Source organism: Neolamprologus brichardi, chromosome 7 (assembly GCF_056152115.1).
Source record: "Neolamprologus brichardi isolate AB-2024 chromosome 7, ASM5615211v1, whole genome shotgun sequence".
In the NCBI taxonomy this organism is placed as follows: domain Eukaryota; kingdom Metazoa; phylum Chordata; class Actinopteri; order Cichliformes; family Cichlidae; genus Neolamprologus; species Neolamprologus brichardi.
In genome coordinates this window covers 36,628,576-36,645,303 of record NC_142110.1, presented here as the reverse complement: position 1 = coordinate 36,645,303, position 16,728 = coordinate 36,628,576, and the positions used below count along the sequence as shown (strand labels likewise).

Sequence of the window (16,728 nt, the reverse complement as noted above, 5' to 3'; positions counted from 1 at the left end):
TGTGGTGAGAGGATGCAATAATGCAATGTAGCATTTTTACACTCAACACTTCCAGTCATGGAAACTGTCTGTTGGATCTGTTTGACGTTGCTTTCTTGTGTTGCTTTCTTGGTTAGAGTTCCTCACAAATGTCCAGATTATTCTTCTAATGAGGCGTCGACCATGTTTTCAGTTCTTTGGAAGAAAACATCGCCCTTTGCCATCCTTACTTTTCTTTGACTTCTTCAAATGCAGCTGAACTCCAGCTGGTATTTTATTGGACTTTGCAGCTGTTTCTGGTCATCAGTTCATTCCTGCAAACCTCTGAACCTGAACAACAATGATGCTGCATTGCTGGCTGATCCCAAAAGGTTGATTCTGTACATCTGGACGTTTTCACAAACGTTTGCTCACTGATCAGGTGACTTCTTCAGTCTCAGCTGACTGCAGCTTTACAACCTTACAAACAGCACATTTGCACAATGACTGAAACCAGCAGCACCTGATATATATGATACTAATATAATACATATACATATATAATCCATACTAATGATGAAGGAACTGAGCTCACAGTCCATTGTTCATTCAGTGAACTACTCAGTTTATTTTGGGCCTCAGAAATGCTCACTCTGTTTGTACATCACTGTCAGCAATAGACTCATTCTGCTGTGTGGACAGGAACACATGTGACATCACTTCCTGTTTGTTTGTGACTGAAGAGGAAGAAGTTTACAAGGAATCATTTAGAAGAGTTTCAAACATCAACTGATTGAATCCATGAATCTGAAAACGTGTTTGTGAGTGAAAGAGACAGACATGTACAGACTGAACTATCTGTTCAACAGTCAGAGTGTTTCTGTAACAGGAGACACTCTTTACACCCCACTCAGCACAGGGACACTGAGGAACCAGGAGACCATAACATAAACCCAGGATAAAGAGTTTGAGTGAATGTGGTGTTGAAGGTGTGGAGGTGGATCAGAGTGTCAGAGGAGACTCTGTAGAAGGACAGAGTGCCAGCAGGACAGTCCACATACACTGCTGCTCTGTTAGAGACAGAGGAGGAGGAGGAGATGGGTGTGTGTCTCTTATTGTGCCAGACAGAATGAGGACCACCATCAGAGCAGATCAGACTCCAGGACTGATCATTTTCTCCAAACACACAGTCACTGCCTCCTTTCCTTCTGATGCTTCTGTAACTCACTGATATATAAACGTTTCCTCTCCACTCGACCTCCCAGTAACAGCGACCAGTCAGACCATTTCTACACAGCAGCTGATGATAAACATCAAATCTGTCTGGATGATCAGGATATGACTGAACCTCCTCCACACATGTCACCTTCCTGTTGTTGTCAGACAGTTGGAGCTCTGTGTTCACTGTGTTTGTGTCGATTGTGAGTTGACAGGAATCTGATGGAGAGAACAAACACAATCCAGCTGCAGTTATTGATCCATCATCTGTTCACTGATTGACACTTTGATGATGACTCCTGACATGATGAAGATGGTTGAATGTGTGCTGCTTTGTTTTCATGAATCCCATTAAAAACACACTTACACTTCCTCAGACCTGGTCTCAACCATCGGACTCCAGCAGGCTCCACCCTGAAAGGAGGAGGGGGGTCAGAGCAGCACAGTCAGCATGCACACATGGACATTACATGGCTCTCATACACACACTGTTACACACTGAGCTCAAAGCTCGGCTCCACTGTTTTATTCAAAGAAATCTACATTTATTTATCAGCACATTTAAAAACAGGTTGAGCCAAAGTGCTGCACAGAGTAGAGAGAAAATAGGAAACATACACAGTAATTACTATAAAGACTCGTCAGAATTGAAAGCTACAGAGTACAAATGTGTTTCCAACCGGGTTTTAAAAATGTCGAGTGTTGGTGACGACCTGATGTGAAGGGCAACTGTTCCAGAGTTTGTCTGCAGCGATCGATAAAGCTCACCTCTGTTTTTACGTCTAGTTCTGGTCAGAAGCTACTTATCTGCAGACCTGAGGGCTCGACTTGGATTATTTTGTTAAAGAGAGATAAGATGGAGCCAATCCATTCAGAGATTTAAAGACAAACAACAAGATCTGGAAGTGGATTCTACCACGTACTGGTAACCAGTGGAAAAAGCTGGAAAAAGCTGGTGATGGGTCGTCTAGCACAGACCCACCGCTGGAACCAGACAATTCATGAGGGAGAGAACTGTGACAGCGCCGTTCCTTCACTTGACCTCAGTCGCTCTCGTCTGCTCCCTCGTAACACTGCTCTTTATTGAGGTTACATGAATATGCATAAGTTCATTAACATGTGACGTCTTACACAGGTATGAACAAAGAGTACCAGTCTGTGCATAGTGTAGGTGTGTGTGTGTGTGTGTGTGTGTGTGTGTGTGTTCCAGATGTGACCCTGTGACCCCAAAGCTGGTGCTAAGAGTCCAGTGGTCCCCCTAACAAAGGGCTCTTATACTTAACCAGACACAGAGTAGGTGTCCTCCTACACCAGGGGTCTCAAACTCGCGGCCCGCGGGCCAATTGCGGCCCGCGGGCCAATTGCGGCCCGCAGGACGATAGTTTTTGGCCCCCACCTTAATATGAAAATTTAATGTTAGTTTGATAATGTCTGACACTTTACAGTGTTGTGGGCGGAGCTGAATTAACCCACCAATCAGGGTGGGACATGGATCTCAGGGGACACCAGCCGGGCTTGATGCAAGCAGGGAAACATTTCTCAATGAGTAAAAGTTACAGCAGCGTTGCCCTGGAGTGTTTCTTTCTTTTCTGTGCCTGGCTGGCTTCCTCCTTTCTATTGGGCAAACACGGACATTCGCCCCAGCGCGCTGCGTTCACAACACTTCAGAAAAAGTTGGTTTTTTTAAGTTGCTGCCCAGCAGGACATTATACGTATATACATTTATACACACGTCAGTGGGAGTTTTAGTTATTTTTTCACAGAGAGAGATCTCATATTAACTCTCTAAATGCACTAAATGCAGCCCAATTTAGTCTGCAGTCACATAGCGACACCTGTTCATCGGCAATAACAGTCCCCGGTAACCCGGACTAATTTAATTTAAGCGCCTTGAGGCGACATTTGTTGTGATTTGGCGCTATATAAATAAAATTGAATTGAATTGAATTAATTATAGGGTCGCACCGTAATTTGTGGGTCGATGTTTTTTATTTGCATCACTCTGTTTGCATTGCAGCATACATGAACATTACATATATTTCAATATAATGTAAAAGCAGTCAAAACAACTAACATCAGAAACAGGTGATGTTATTTGTTATATGTCACGGTGTCATTTCTGCTTCTTTCTCCTGTAACAACAGCCCGGCGCCGTGAGCAGTCGCCTTTTTTGCGCTCGCTATCCCTGTACTTTCTACCATCTGCAAACGCCACGGTGTTCGTGTCATCATGAAAGACATGAACATCGAGCGTAAAAACAAAGGAGACTGCTACCGGCTTTTTATCTGCCGATCGCCGTGCTACGGTTGCAAGAAATAGAAGCAGAAATGACGTTCTCTACGCGCTGAGACGTTCCCCGTCCGTCGGCTAAACGCTTGATTGAAACTTCAATGCGACAGTGACACCAAGTAGAATTATAAATGTTACATAGCCCCAAACATGTCTTTTTCAAAGCCTGTGGTGAAGAGAAAGGTTGGTGATGAGCACCGACAATTTCAGGAAAAGTGGGAAATGCAATATTTCTTTGTTGAGCACAGGGGCACCCCGACCTGTCTTATTTGCACAGAGAAAGTTGCGCTGCACAAGGAATACAATTTGAAACGTCATTACACAACTAGACATGCTGAGGTGGATGCAAAATACCAGGGAGATGAGAGAGCGAACCGGGTTGCCAGTCTTAAAACAGATCTACTGAGCAGCAATATTTCTTCAAGAAAGCAACCAAAGAGAATAATGCAGCAGTCGAAGCCACGTGGTTAGTGAGATGATTGCTAAAGCAGGGAAGCCATTCACAGGAGGTGAATTTGTCTAAAAGTGCATATTGCAGGCTGCAAATATAGTCTGTCCGGGAAAGAAAGGTCAGTTTAGCAACATCAGCCTTTCTGCCAACACCGCAGCAGATCGCATTTCTGACCTGTCAAGTGACATTTATGACCAACTGTGTGAGAAAGCCAAATGTTTCAGTGTATACTCAGTCGCTCTTGATGAGACCACAGACATCACCGACACTGCCCAGCTCCCAATGTATGTCCGTGGTGTTGATGACAGTTTTGAAGTGATGGAGGAGCTGCTCACAGTAATTCCAATGCATGGCCAGACCACCGCTCAGCAGATATTTACAAGCTGTGTGATGCCATTGAGAATGTTGGTTTGCCATGGAAGAGGTTTGTTGGAATAACAACAGATGGAGCGCCATCAATGACAGGGAGTAAAAATGGACTGGTGGCACTTGTTCAAAAAAAACTGGAAGAGGAATGGTAAATGGCCTGTATTTATATAGCGCTTTACTAGTCCCTAAGGACCCCAAAGCGCTTTACATATCCAGTCATCCACCCATTCACACACACATTCACACACTGGAAGGCATGGAGGAGGCCATTGCTCTGCACTGCATTATCCATCAGCAGGTCCTTTGCAGCAAATGCCTGAAGTTTGACAATGTGATGTCTATTGTTGTGAAATGCATCAACCAAATCAGATCCAGGGGCTTAAAGCACCGAAGGTTCTGTGCTTTTTTAGAGGAAATGGAGTCAGAATATGGGGATGTGCTCGACTTCACTGAGGTACGTTGGCTCAGCAGGGGAAATGTATTAAAGAGACTTTTTGAGTTGAGAGCAGAAGTGAAGCCTTCATGGAGAAGGATGGAGTTAGTGTTCCTGTGCTAACTGATCCCAAATGGCTCATGGACTTAGCTTTTCTTGTTGATATAACACATGAGCTTAATGTACTGAACAAGACGTTACAAGGCCAGGGGCAACTTGTCAGTGCTGCCTATGACAACGTGAGAGCATTCTCCACAAAACTTGCGCTCTGGAAAGCTCAGCTCTCTCAGACAAACCTTTGCCATTTCCCAGCATGCAAGGCACTCGTGGATGCAGGCACACCATTCAGTGCTGACAAGTATGTTGATGTCATTTTGAGGCTACAGGAGGAATTTGATCACAGATTTGCTGACTTCAAGACACACAGAGCCACCTTTCAAATTTTTGCTGACCCCTTCTCCTTTGATGTGCAAGATGCCCCTTCTGTGCTTCAAATGGAGCTCATTGAGCTGCAGTGCAACTCTGAACTCAAAGCAAAGTTCAGGGAGGTGAGTGGAAAAGCAGACAAGCTTGGACAATTTTTGAGAGAATTGAGCCCTAGTTTCCCTCGGCTTTCCCGAATGTTCAAGCGGACCATGTGCCTTTTTGGTAGCACATACTTGTGCGAAAAGCTCTTCTCCACTTTGAACTTCAATAAGTCCAAGTACAGGTCCAGACTTATGGATGATCATCTTTAAGACATACTGAGGGTCGCAACTGCTTCCTCCCTCAGGCCAAATCTGGCTCGGCTATGCGAGAGGACACGCTGCCAGGTCTCTAGCAGCAAGGAGTAGGCAAGAGAAGCCATGTTCAGAAGAACAGTTCATTTTCTACAGTGTTCCATTCATGTTCAGAAGAAGGTTATAGAACTGTTAATACAGACATTTCAATCTAAATACAGCAGATATAGAAGACTGAAAAAAACACATAAGTTCACTGACTAAAAAGATCTTATTATTATTTTATTTATGTATTACAGATTGATTTATTTTCTTATTAATTTTTCATTTGTTTATTTTTTTTTCATATTTTGTGTTAAAAAATAAAAATAAAGAGATTTGAGAAGATTGGAATTTTTTAACCATGCCTTTCTTGTGGAAAACCTAATGCGGCCCAGCCTCACCCAGACTCTGCCTGCAGCGGCCCCCAGCTAAATTGAGTTTGAGACCCCTGTCCTACACCATAAATCAGTCAGAGAGGGTACGACCTCTCTCATGGCCCCAAGTGGTGTGTGCATGCCAGAGCACTCTGGAAGGCACACAGAGTCTTTACAGACTACTAAGGATCAAACCTCTATCATTATGCAATCGATTATAAAACTCTAAGCATATATGAGTAAATATTTCTAAGCATAAATGACAATCAACAATATAAACCTTACAGCTGGTTTTAATAACAGAATTTATTTGTTTCTCAAATGAGAAAAAGCTATCGAGAAACACTCCTAAATCTTTAGTTCTTAACTTTTCCAGTGGGCCAAGGTCAACATTATCTGCTAATGCTAAATAGGCTGCCGCTATTGACTAATGCTAATTTGATGTGAATTAGCATTATGCACTAATGCTAACATTTACTTTTTAACAATGTGAGTAGCTAATGCTAACACTCTTTTTCCTAGCATTACATCTGAGCTTCTAATGCTAAGTAGGCCGCCATTAGCACCTACGTCTAATTTAAGGCAAATACGCATTAGAACCTAATGCTCATATCGTTTTCCTTTGCTTTATAACAATGTGAGCAGCTACTGCTAAATAGCATTAGCTAATAATAGGAGTCTAATTTAATGCAAGTTAGCCTCATTTGCATTATAACGATGTGAGGAGTTAATGCTAAGTATGCTGCCATTAGCGGCTAATTCTAATTAGGGGTGAATAATTATTACCAGCTAATGCTAATATCGTTTTCTCTTCCCTTTTAACAATGTGAGCAGCTAGTGCTAGGTAGGCTGATGCTAGCAGCTAATGCTAAAGCTAAAGCTAATTTGATGTGAATTAGAATTACATTAGTGAGGAGTTAATGCTAAGAAGACTACCATTAGCAGGTAATGCTAATTTTAGGTCAATAGGAATTGGCAGCTAATGCTAATACCATATTTTCTTGCTTTATAACAATGTGACCAGCTAATGCTAAGTAGGTTGCCGTTATAAGCTAATAACTAATTTGAGGTGAATTAGCATTATTATTATGCTAACAATGTTTTTTCGTACTTTTTAACAATATGAGTAGCTAATGTGAACACTATTTTTCATTCAATTTTAACTTTTCCCCTGCAATGTGAAGAGTTAATGCTAAATAGGACGCCATTAGTGGCCAATTCTAATTTTAGGTGAATAACCATTAGCAGCTAATGCTAATACCATATTTTCTAATTTGACGTGAATTAGCATTGTCCGCTAATGCTAATTCTTTTCCCTTGCATTATAACAATGTGAGCAGCTAATGCTAAGAAGGCCGCTGTTATTAGCTAATGCTAATTTGATGCGAGTTTAGCATTATCGGGTAATGCTAACACTTTTCCCTTTCCTTTTAACAATGTGAGCAGCTAGTGCTAGGTAGGCTGATGCTAGCAGCTAATGCTAATTTGATGTGAATTAGCATTATATTAGTGAGTAGTTAATACTAAGTAGACTGCCATTAGTGGCTAATGCTAATTTTAGGTGAATAGGAATTGGCAGCTAATGCTAATACCCTATTTTCTTGCTTTATAACAATGTGACCAGCTAATACTTAGTAGGTTACCGTTATTAGCTAATACTAATTTGAGGTGAATTAGCATTATCCCCTTATGCTAACAATGTTTTTTCTTACTTTTTAACAATACGAGTAGCTAATGTGAACACTTTTTTTATTCAATTTTAACTTTTCCCCTGCGATGTGAAGAGTTAATGCTAAATAGGACGCCATTAGTGGCTAATTCTAATTTTAGATGAAAAAGCATTAAAAGCTAATGCTAATGCTCATATTTTCTTGCTTTAAATCAATATCAGTAGCTAATGCTAGGTACGTAGCCATCATTAGCTAATGCTAATTTAGGTGAATTAGCGTTATCCACTAATGCTAACAATGTTTTTGCCAACTCTTTTCCCTTACATTATGACAATATAAGCAGCTAATGCTAACAAGGCTGCCATTATTAGGTAATGCTAATTATTATATGTGTTAGCATTATCTGCTGCTGCTAGCAATGTTTTATCTTACCTTTTAACAATAGAGATTGACAGACCACGTGACTTTCGCGCATTGCATGCCGGTAACTCGTGGCAAAACAATCCAAGTACCGTATCAAATGCAAGCATTTGCAGCACCGCAAAACGTTCATTCTCCGGTTCCAATGCCTTCTTGCTTTTTCTTTGCCCCCCAAAAAGTTTATGTACAAAACGAAGGAGAATAATGCCGGTCCGTACAAAGACAGACTTGATGAAAAGGCAAAGAAAAGATATGAGGAAAAAATCAAAGGAGTGAAAGGGTTATACCCTTACGAGCACACAGAGTGGACAAAATACGTTAGCGTGCTGCCCAACTTTCACCACGCTCATATTTATAATTATACGGTTCTTGGAGTGAGTGCATACACTCATGAAGTTTAGTAACTTCAGGTCACTGCAACAAGCCCAGGTACAGTTTACCGAAGGATGGGTACAGGACCATGAAATGCACCGTGTAGAACGAAAGACCATCGTACGTATCATCAGTTTACCAGTCTCACAAATCGTCTTAATAAATACACATTCGTTAACCGTTTATTAATAGGACCTTTGAGCTCAACGGTAATTAATTAGTAGTGGAAATAATTTCTGGTTCGCATTACAGAAATCTAGCAGTGACAATAATATTGTATGCTGTAATCGTACTGGGCAATTAGTGATACAAAAAAACCCTGTTTGATCCTGTGAATAAAAGTATACGTTTTTGTCAATGTACCATGGTAATAAATGAAGCAAAACGCAATATTGTGTCAGGACAATTCACTATTTATGCACAATAAACACAGGAGGATAGCGCCACAATTTCTGTTCAGCGCCAGACTTGCTTGTAACCTATATCACCAATTATGTTATGAAAAATGACTATTAACTAATACAAAACACTGACCTTTGTGGAAATGCTTGGAGCAGACTAACCTGTGAGCTGGAGTGTTCTGGGACGTTATATTTGGTCTTTGAATGGCTGCAATCCAGGCCATCCGTCGCCTCTTTTTACTTCGGAAACACGGCTCGAATAATTTCTCTTCAACGACGTAATCCGATAAAAAAAACGATCTCTTTACCCGTCGGCTTCCCGTAGCTGTCATGCGACCGGCTATTGCAGTTAATAATACAACAGCTTCTTGACAGTTTTTTGTGTTTCTTTTTATCGCTGTGTAACTGATTTCAATTGAAAGCCTGCGTGCGCTAGTACCTCTTGCCACGAGTTCCCAGAATTCTTCGCGGTTTTACCCTTGAATGACGTCACATTTTCAATCTCTATATCAGCAGCTAATGCTAACCAGTGTTGGTCAAGTTACTTGAAAAAAGTAATCAGTAACTAATTACCGATTACTTCCCCCAAAAAGTAATCCTGTTACTTTACTGATTACTTATTTTCAAAAGTAATTAATTTCTTAGTTACTTAGTTAGTTACTTTTTAAAAACACGATTTACAACCTGAATAGGTGATAAAGCAATAGATCTTTCAGCCCAATTCTACTTTTTCTACATAATCCATCATACAAAATGTAATCAAATGGAAAAGTCCCCTTTTAAAACTTGTTTTATTAGTTTTAATCTTTTAACTTTATGCATCAAGCAAAAATGTAATTATATGCAACATTCTCTGACTGGAAGAAATTTGTTTAACATTTAAACTTATTTTCTGCACATTCCAGCACATAAAATATTTTTCTTGTGTGTGTTTACACTCACTCCTTTAAATAGATGCAAGTAAAACACAGCAGAAAATAAATAACATCAAAGACTAACGGTCCTGTTGCTCTATTTTCACCTGTAAAGCAAGAGTAGGGTAGGCGGAGGTTTACCCTGGTGCAGGTGTGCCGCGGTCAGTTGATTGCTTGGAAGCACTCAACTGACTGTGCACTCAGTGCTTGCTTGGAAGTTTACGGGGGGGGGGGGGGGGGGGGGGCGGCACATACATACATGATCCACTGTTGATCTGCACACAGCTGTTGTCACAAACGTCGCACTTGCTTACGTCACTGTCATGAAACATTCTTGCAAAAAAATTACGGTTTTAGTAATGCAGTAACGCAGCATTCCTACGGGCAAGTAACGTTAATCTAATTACCGTTTTTGCAATAGTAACTAGTAACGCGTTACTAGTTACTATTGCAAAAATAGTAACTATCATTTTCTTATCATTGCTCAACATTATACCGGTATTACCATGAACGGTATGATATGACCCAGCCCCTATATGAAACCAAAGAAAGTTCCATGTAGCTACAACATCCAATGTTTCCTTAGTTTTATCTATAAAACTTCAACTGATTCTTTTAATGAAGTAGACTCTTTAGACTGTTACTGAAGTTTAAACATTTCAAGAGCTGGTCACATATTGTTGATTTGTTTTTTAGATGATTTTCTTTTGTTCATTGGGGTTTTTTTGCATTAGTGGAGGTTTTTCTCAGGGTATTTATTTGTGTAAAGATTATATTCAGGCTTTTTGAACCAGGTGATGCAGATTTTACCTGAATTGCAATCAGTTAAATGCAAATGTAACAGTACATAGTTGTACGTAAATTAATAAAAACACTTTTACGTTGCCACTATGGCACAGTCTGTTATCCATGTAACAAGCTTTAAAACTGAGAACTGATTCCATCTGATTCTTAGCGCTGCAGTAACGCAGCGTTCCTACGGGCAAGTAACGGTAATCTAATTACCGTTTTTGCAATAGTAACTAGTAACGCGTTACAAGTAACGCATTACTGCCCATCTCTGATGCTAACATTACTTACATTTTAGTTAAGCCTATTTAGCATTAATTAACTTCATTTAGCATTAAGACGTTTATGCTAAATAGGCTACCATTAGGGGCTAATGCTAATTTTAGGTGAATAAGCATTGGCAACTAATGCTAATACCATATTCTCTTGTGTTATAATGATGTGACATTAATGCTAAATAGGCTGCCATAAGTGACTCTTTTCCCTTGCATTATAACGATGTGAAAGGTTTATGCTAAGTAGGCTCCCATTAGCAGCTAAAGCTAATTTGAGGTAAATAAGCATTAGTGGCTAACGCTAATACCCTTTTCTCTTGTGTAATAATGATGTGAAACGTTAATATTGTTCACAAACAACAGAATGGGAATGAAATATTGATTCTAACAGGGCCCATAAACAGCATTAGCTTAGCAGCATTAGCTTATCAGAGTTTCCATCATGGTCACACAAATCCTTAGCAGAGCAAAGTGGCCTACTTAGCAATAGCTGCTCAAGTTGTAGAAAGCAAAGGGAAAACAGTATTAGCATTAGCTGCTAAATGTGAACTTGAGAACAAATCTATTGTGAATTCAGCTGTGAATGTAGAGTTTCCAGTAAGCTTCCATTTCCAAATGTTAGCTGCTCCTGTCTGGCTCTTTGTCACACAGACAGACTGAAATGATTCACAGCCTTGTTTCATCCTTCTGTCAGTGTCACTGACTGTCACTGTGACTGTGGACATACAGCATGGGAAACATACACATGGCTGACACTTTATTAGGTACACAGTGCCCACTATCTCAGGTACACCCGTGACCTAATAAAGTGTATCTAAAGTTACAAAATGTTGTCTCTGTCCAAATATTTATGGACCTAACTGTAGGTCTACTTTTAATGAAACGCTCAACATGACTTATCAGTTATCATTAAAGTTCCTGCAAACAGACTCCTTGGAAACCCCCTACATAAATATCCATGTACTATCCAGCTAGACTAGTGTGTCTGTCCCTGAAAATATTCCTGCATGTGTGATTGTTCATGTCTCATCTGCAGGAAACAAACAGGAAGTGAGTGAAAGACACAGGAAATGTTTCCAACTCTTCCTCCTCTATCAGACATTCTCTCCATACCTGAGAGTGTCCAGTCTCCAGCCTGGATCCTTCAGTCCAGCCGACAGCAGCTTAATTCCTGAGACACCTGGATGATTGTAGCTCAGGTCCAGCTCTCTCAGATGGGAGGGGTTGGAACTCAGAGCTGAGGCCAGAGAAGTACAGCCTTCCTCTGTGATCAGACAGCCTGACAGACTGAAGACAGACAAAAAAACAATCCGTCTGTTATCCATCTCTATGGCAGCATAACTAAGGGATGGTTCAGGGTCACCTGATCCAGCTCTAACTATAAGCTTTAACAAAAAGGAAAGTTTGATGCTGATCTTCAAAGTAGAGAGGGTGTCTGTCTCCTGAACTCAAACTGGGAGCTGCTTCCACACCCAGTCCAACATAGTCAGGCTTTCTTTGTGTTTGCTGCTTTGATAAAACCTCAAATCCCAGTCAGAGATGATGAGCATCATCACAGTGATGATCATTTCTCTGTTAACCCAGGCTTTCTGCTTCAGGATCTGTGCACGCTCACAGAACAAGGAGACCTTTAAACATCATTTCACTAAATGGATGGACTGAGCTCGGCCTACAGATGAACTGGATAAATAAAGATTTGACTTCAGTGTGCTCAGTGTTACTGTCTATTCCTAACATATTCCTAACATGATAGCTGCACTTTAGAGCTCTAAAACTGGAACTGACACACATTTAAACTCTACATGTTACTCAGTCCATTCAGTTCGGACACTCGCCCACAGTCCAACAAAGGAAACATGGAGATCACATCAGTTTGTCACCAAAGTCTAATTATTCCAGAGGGCAGTGTTGATACAACTAAAGTTATCTGGAAGCAAAGTTGAGTTTTTTATCATCGGAGTACTTCATGTCTGAAGTATCACTTAAATGCATTACACGCTGTTGATGGCAGCAAACAAACCACCCAAACAAACAGAGGTGGGAGGCTTGGGCAGACTACGTAGATTCAGCTGGTGGGAGGAGTCTTGATAAACCAAAGAAAGACAAGCTAACAAACGCCACAGTGAAGTGAGTAGCTACAAACTTCAGGCCGATTAGTGTTGTTGAAGAAGTCGGTCTGAGGAACATTCTTAGGATCAACAAATGACGGCATGTATGAGCCTCAAGACGCACCATCACAAGAAGAATACATGAGCTGTAGAAAAAGGAGAGACTATGAAAGCCACGGTGTTACAACATGAACCAGCTGTTGGTCTCTCTGGAGACTACTGGGCATGGCTGGGTAACCATGGTTACCTGGGAGTTACAGAAACGTGCAGAACATGTGATTCATGTTGCACAGCAGTGGGACATTTGAAATAAAGTCAGCACACTCAGTACAGATAGTGCATCAAATATGATGCTGCTGCCAGACGTCTGCCTTTGAACACGTCCCTGCATCGTGCACAACACCAAGGTTGCCATGGCAATCACAGCTAACAGGGACAAAGTGCACAGCTGGAAGCCTGCAGGTATATTTAACATGATGTATTTCTCAGTGTCCTGTCTGTGTGTGAGAGACAAACAGCCTCTGTATGTGTGTGTAAATACAGCATGAATATGTAGAGGACATGTTTGTGGATATAAGTAAATGAATGCTCTGCGTCATTTGAATCTTTGATTCTTGTTTCTGTTGCAGGTCTGTGACTGAACTTCTGGGAGGAGAAACGTTGGTTTCATGCTCTGTGATTCTGTGTTTTGTCATCTCTCTCAGGTGATGGAGAGCTCAGATGATGACCCCGCCTACGTGGTCAAATTCAAGTCTACATTCAGAACAGACCTGGAGACACAAAAACAAAATGCCAACATTGTATATGTGAAAACTGCTGCTGCACTGGAGCCAGATTCAAGGAGCTCAAGTGTTTACCCAGATCTTACTGAACTTACTGAAGGAACAGAGGGTTGTTGGAGGGAAACCTGTGGAAGCAACAACATCCGAGCCCCCAGAGAAAAAGTTGGCCCTATTGGTGCTTCATCAGAGTGTGATTGTGAACAGGAGGAAGACTCAGCTGAGAACAGTGTGGTGGATACAGAGCAGAGCCCACCATCAGTACAGAGGCCTGTCCATTAGAGTGCTGCTCCAAACATGCAGCACATGTACTTGGCCACAGCTGCAACATCTGTACCTGTGAAAGCTTGTTCGCTGTTGCTGCTCATATTGTACAGAAGAAGAGAGTTTCTTTATCATCAGAAAATGTCAATGAGCTTGTGAGTCTTAGCAGCTGGCTCGGTGCAGAGGAGGAAGAACATGTCAAGTCAGAGGAAGATAAATGCAGTTCATGTTGTCAACTCAACCTGGACTATTGAAAGAGTTTTTCTTTGTCTTGTTTCTGACTGAGATTCTCCAAAGGAAATCCAGCACAAACACACACTTCACACACTCAAAGTCCTGCACAGTAAATGAGCTGATGAGCGTTTGTGCAGCTCCCTGATAACAGAACAATAGTTCTGCTGCTTCCTGTTCTGAAAACACACATTTATAAATGTTCACTTGCTGTTGATCAAAGGTATGTTGGTGGCTCTGGACGCTGAGGGGAACTTTGTAAAAAACTAGATCAAATGTTAACGTCCTGGCAGAGGCAAAGAACTTTGATTTGATATTTGATTAGATTCATGTTTCAGCTCAGACTGACAGAAATATTTGAACTGCTGCTGTGTTAAAGGGAACACTGCTGTTAGAAAGCACCTGATCTGTTTCTGCACACTGAATGTTGCACTTCTCATACTGCAGTACTATTGAAATAAGTACACAATACACTACTTTTGAACTCGTGATTGAATGTTGCTGTAACAAAGCCATTAATGGTGATTCAAAGTGTTCATGGTTTCCCAGCACAACAAATGATTGCACAAGTGTGACTGATCCACCTTCTAATGTGTGTGTAGCCCACACTGTGTGTCACTGTGTCACAGGTGAGTCTGTTTATCCAGGTTCTATGAGGAGAACAGGATATAGTGACTGAGTCCAGCAGCTTAAAGTCTGACTCCATCCTCCATTTAAATAACTCACACCAACAACTGAATAGCTTGGCCTTTGTGTAGCTGACACTTCATTTTAATGTCCTTCTATTCTGGTTCATCTGGTTTCAGTTTCTATAAGCACACAGGTTTCATCAGGGACTCTATGACCTCAGTAATCTTTGCTGGGCCTTAATACTCTGAACAAAGCTGCACATCACAAGACTAAATAGAAATCAGTTCATTTCTCACTGCTGTTTGACTTCAGCTCTCAATGTCCCACCATAACCCATGGAAAGAATTACTGTCCATCCAGGCTCCTGAACATGAAGCTGATGAAGGTGGAGTATTGTGAGGGCTGATGGAGATGATGATGAGGAATCCAGGAGCAGTGGGTGGATGGCAGCATCAGCATGAAGGATCAGTGTGAGAATACATCATCATCCACAAAGAAAACCAGTCTGAGTGTCTGACGCTCTTGTTAGAAAGACGCAGTCCCAGCAGTTAGCTTGTCTGCTAGTTAGCTGAGAGCTAACTCACTTGTACATTGAATACCAAACCGTGTAAACCAGGGGTGTCAAACATATGAACCGTGGGCCAAATCCAGGCCTTGAGATAATTTCATATGTCAAATATTGATGAATTTTCAAGCTTGCCGATAATCAATGTGAGCACGACTGAGATTTTATTCTGATGAGCAAACCATGTGGCCAAACACTTTAAGAGACAGACTGGGATCATACCATTATGTGAAAGAAGACAGAAATGTCCCATAGACAGCAAGTGTAGTGGTAGAGACCAGGTACACAGAGAAATGGGAGCTGTATTGAAATGCAAGCGTGTCAGGAAAGAGGGAAAAGGCAAAATGAGCAGCATCTGGCTGCATTTCAGTGATATTGGAGACCACAAAGCTGAGTGCAAAATTTATATAGGAGATATACAGGAGACGCTGAGAGTAGAACTGATAAAATTAGGAGCTGGCTAAAGTGAGACCCATTTTTATTTCCACCCATTTTCCATTGTGGAGGACAAAAGGTTTCAAACTTGTCCAGGTCTTAATCCTCACGTGTGTTCTTCCTAATAGCAGTAAATGGATAAAAATAAGGCTTTTATGAAAACACTGAATAAAACTTGCTGCCTTTAAAAAGACTAAATGTACAGTTCAGTATTGAATACTACATAAAATAAACTATATATAAAGTTCAATTCAATTCAATTCAATTTTATTTATATAGCGCCAAATCACAACAAATGTCGCCTCAAGGCGCTTCATAGATACAGAGAAAAGCCCAACAATCATATGACCCCCTATGAGCAAGCACTTTGGCGACAGTGGGAAGGAAAAACTCCCTTTTAACAGGAAGAAACCTCCGGCAGAACCAGGCTCAGGGAGGGGCGGCCATCTGCTGCGACCGGTTGGGGTGAGAGAAGGAAGACAGGATAAAGACATGCTGTGGAAGAGAGACAGAGATTAATAACAGATACGATTCAACACAGAGACGTCTGTTAATACATAGTGAGTGAGAAAGGTGACTGGAAAGGAAAAACTCAATGCATCATGGGAATCCCCCGGCAGCCTACATCTATTGCAGCATAACTAAGGGAGGATTCAGGGTCACCTGGTCCAGCCCTAACTATATGCTTTAGCAAAAAGGAAAGTTTTAAGCCTAATCTTAAAAGTAGAGATAGTGTCTGTCTCCCGAATCCAAACTGGAAGCTGGTTCCACAGAAGAGGGGCCTGAAAACTGAAGGCTCTCCCTCCCATTCTACTTTTAAATACTCTAGGAACAACAAGTAGGCCTGCAGAGCGAGAGCGAAGTGCTCTAATAGGGTGATATGGTACTACAAGGTCATTAAGATAAGATGGGGCCTGATTATTTAAGACCTTGTATGTGAGGAGCAGGATTTTGAATTCAATTCTGGATTTAACAGGAAGCCAATGAAGGGAAGCCAAAACAGGAGAAATATGCTCTCTCTT

General features: G+C 41.2%; 1 protein-coding gene across 2 annotated transcripts in view; it reads right to left on the bottom strand.

The window, feature by feature from the left end:
* Positions 1-369: 369 nt before the first annotated feature.
* The window catches only part of LOC118453508 (NACHT, LRR and PYD domains-containing protein 3-like), a 454,485-nt gene continuing 438,126 nt past the window's right edge, over positions 370-16,728 (bottom strand). For both annotated transcript variants that reach the window (XM_087843551.1, XM_087843550.1), the window contains 3 exons: positions 11,808-11,981; positions 1,544-1,590; positions 370-1,395 (listed from right to left, as the gene is read on the bottom strand). In XM_087843551.1, the coding sequence (XP_087699677.1) occupies positions 869-1,395; positions 1,544-1,590; positions 11,808-11,981 (748 nt within the window). In that variant the 3' untranslated portion in view covers positions 370-868. The remainder of the gene's footprint in view (positions 1,396-1,543; positions 1,591-11,807; positions 11,982-16,728) is intronic.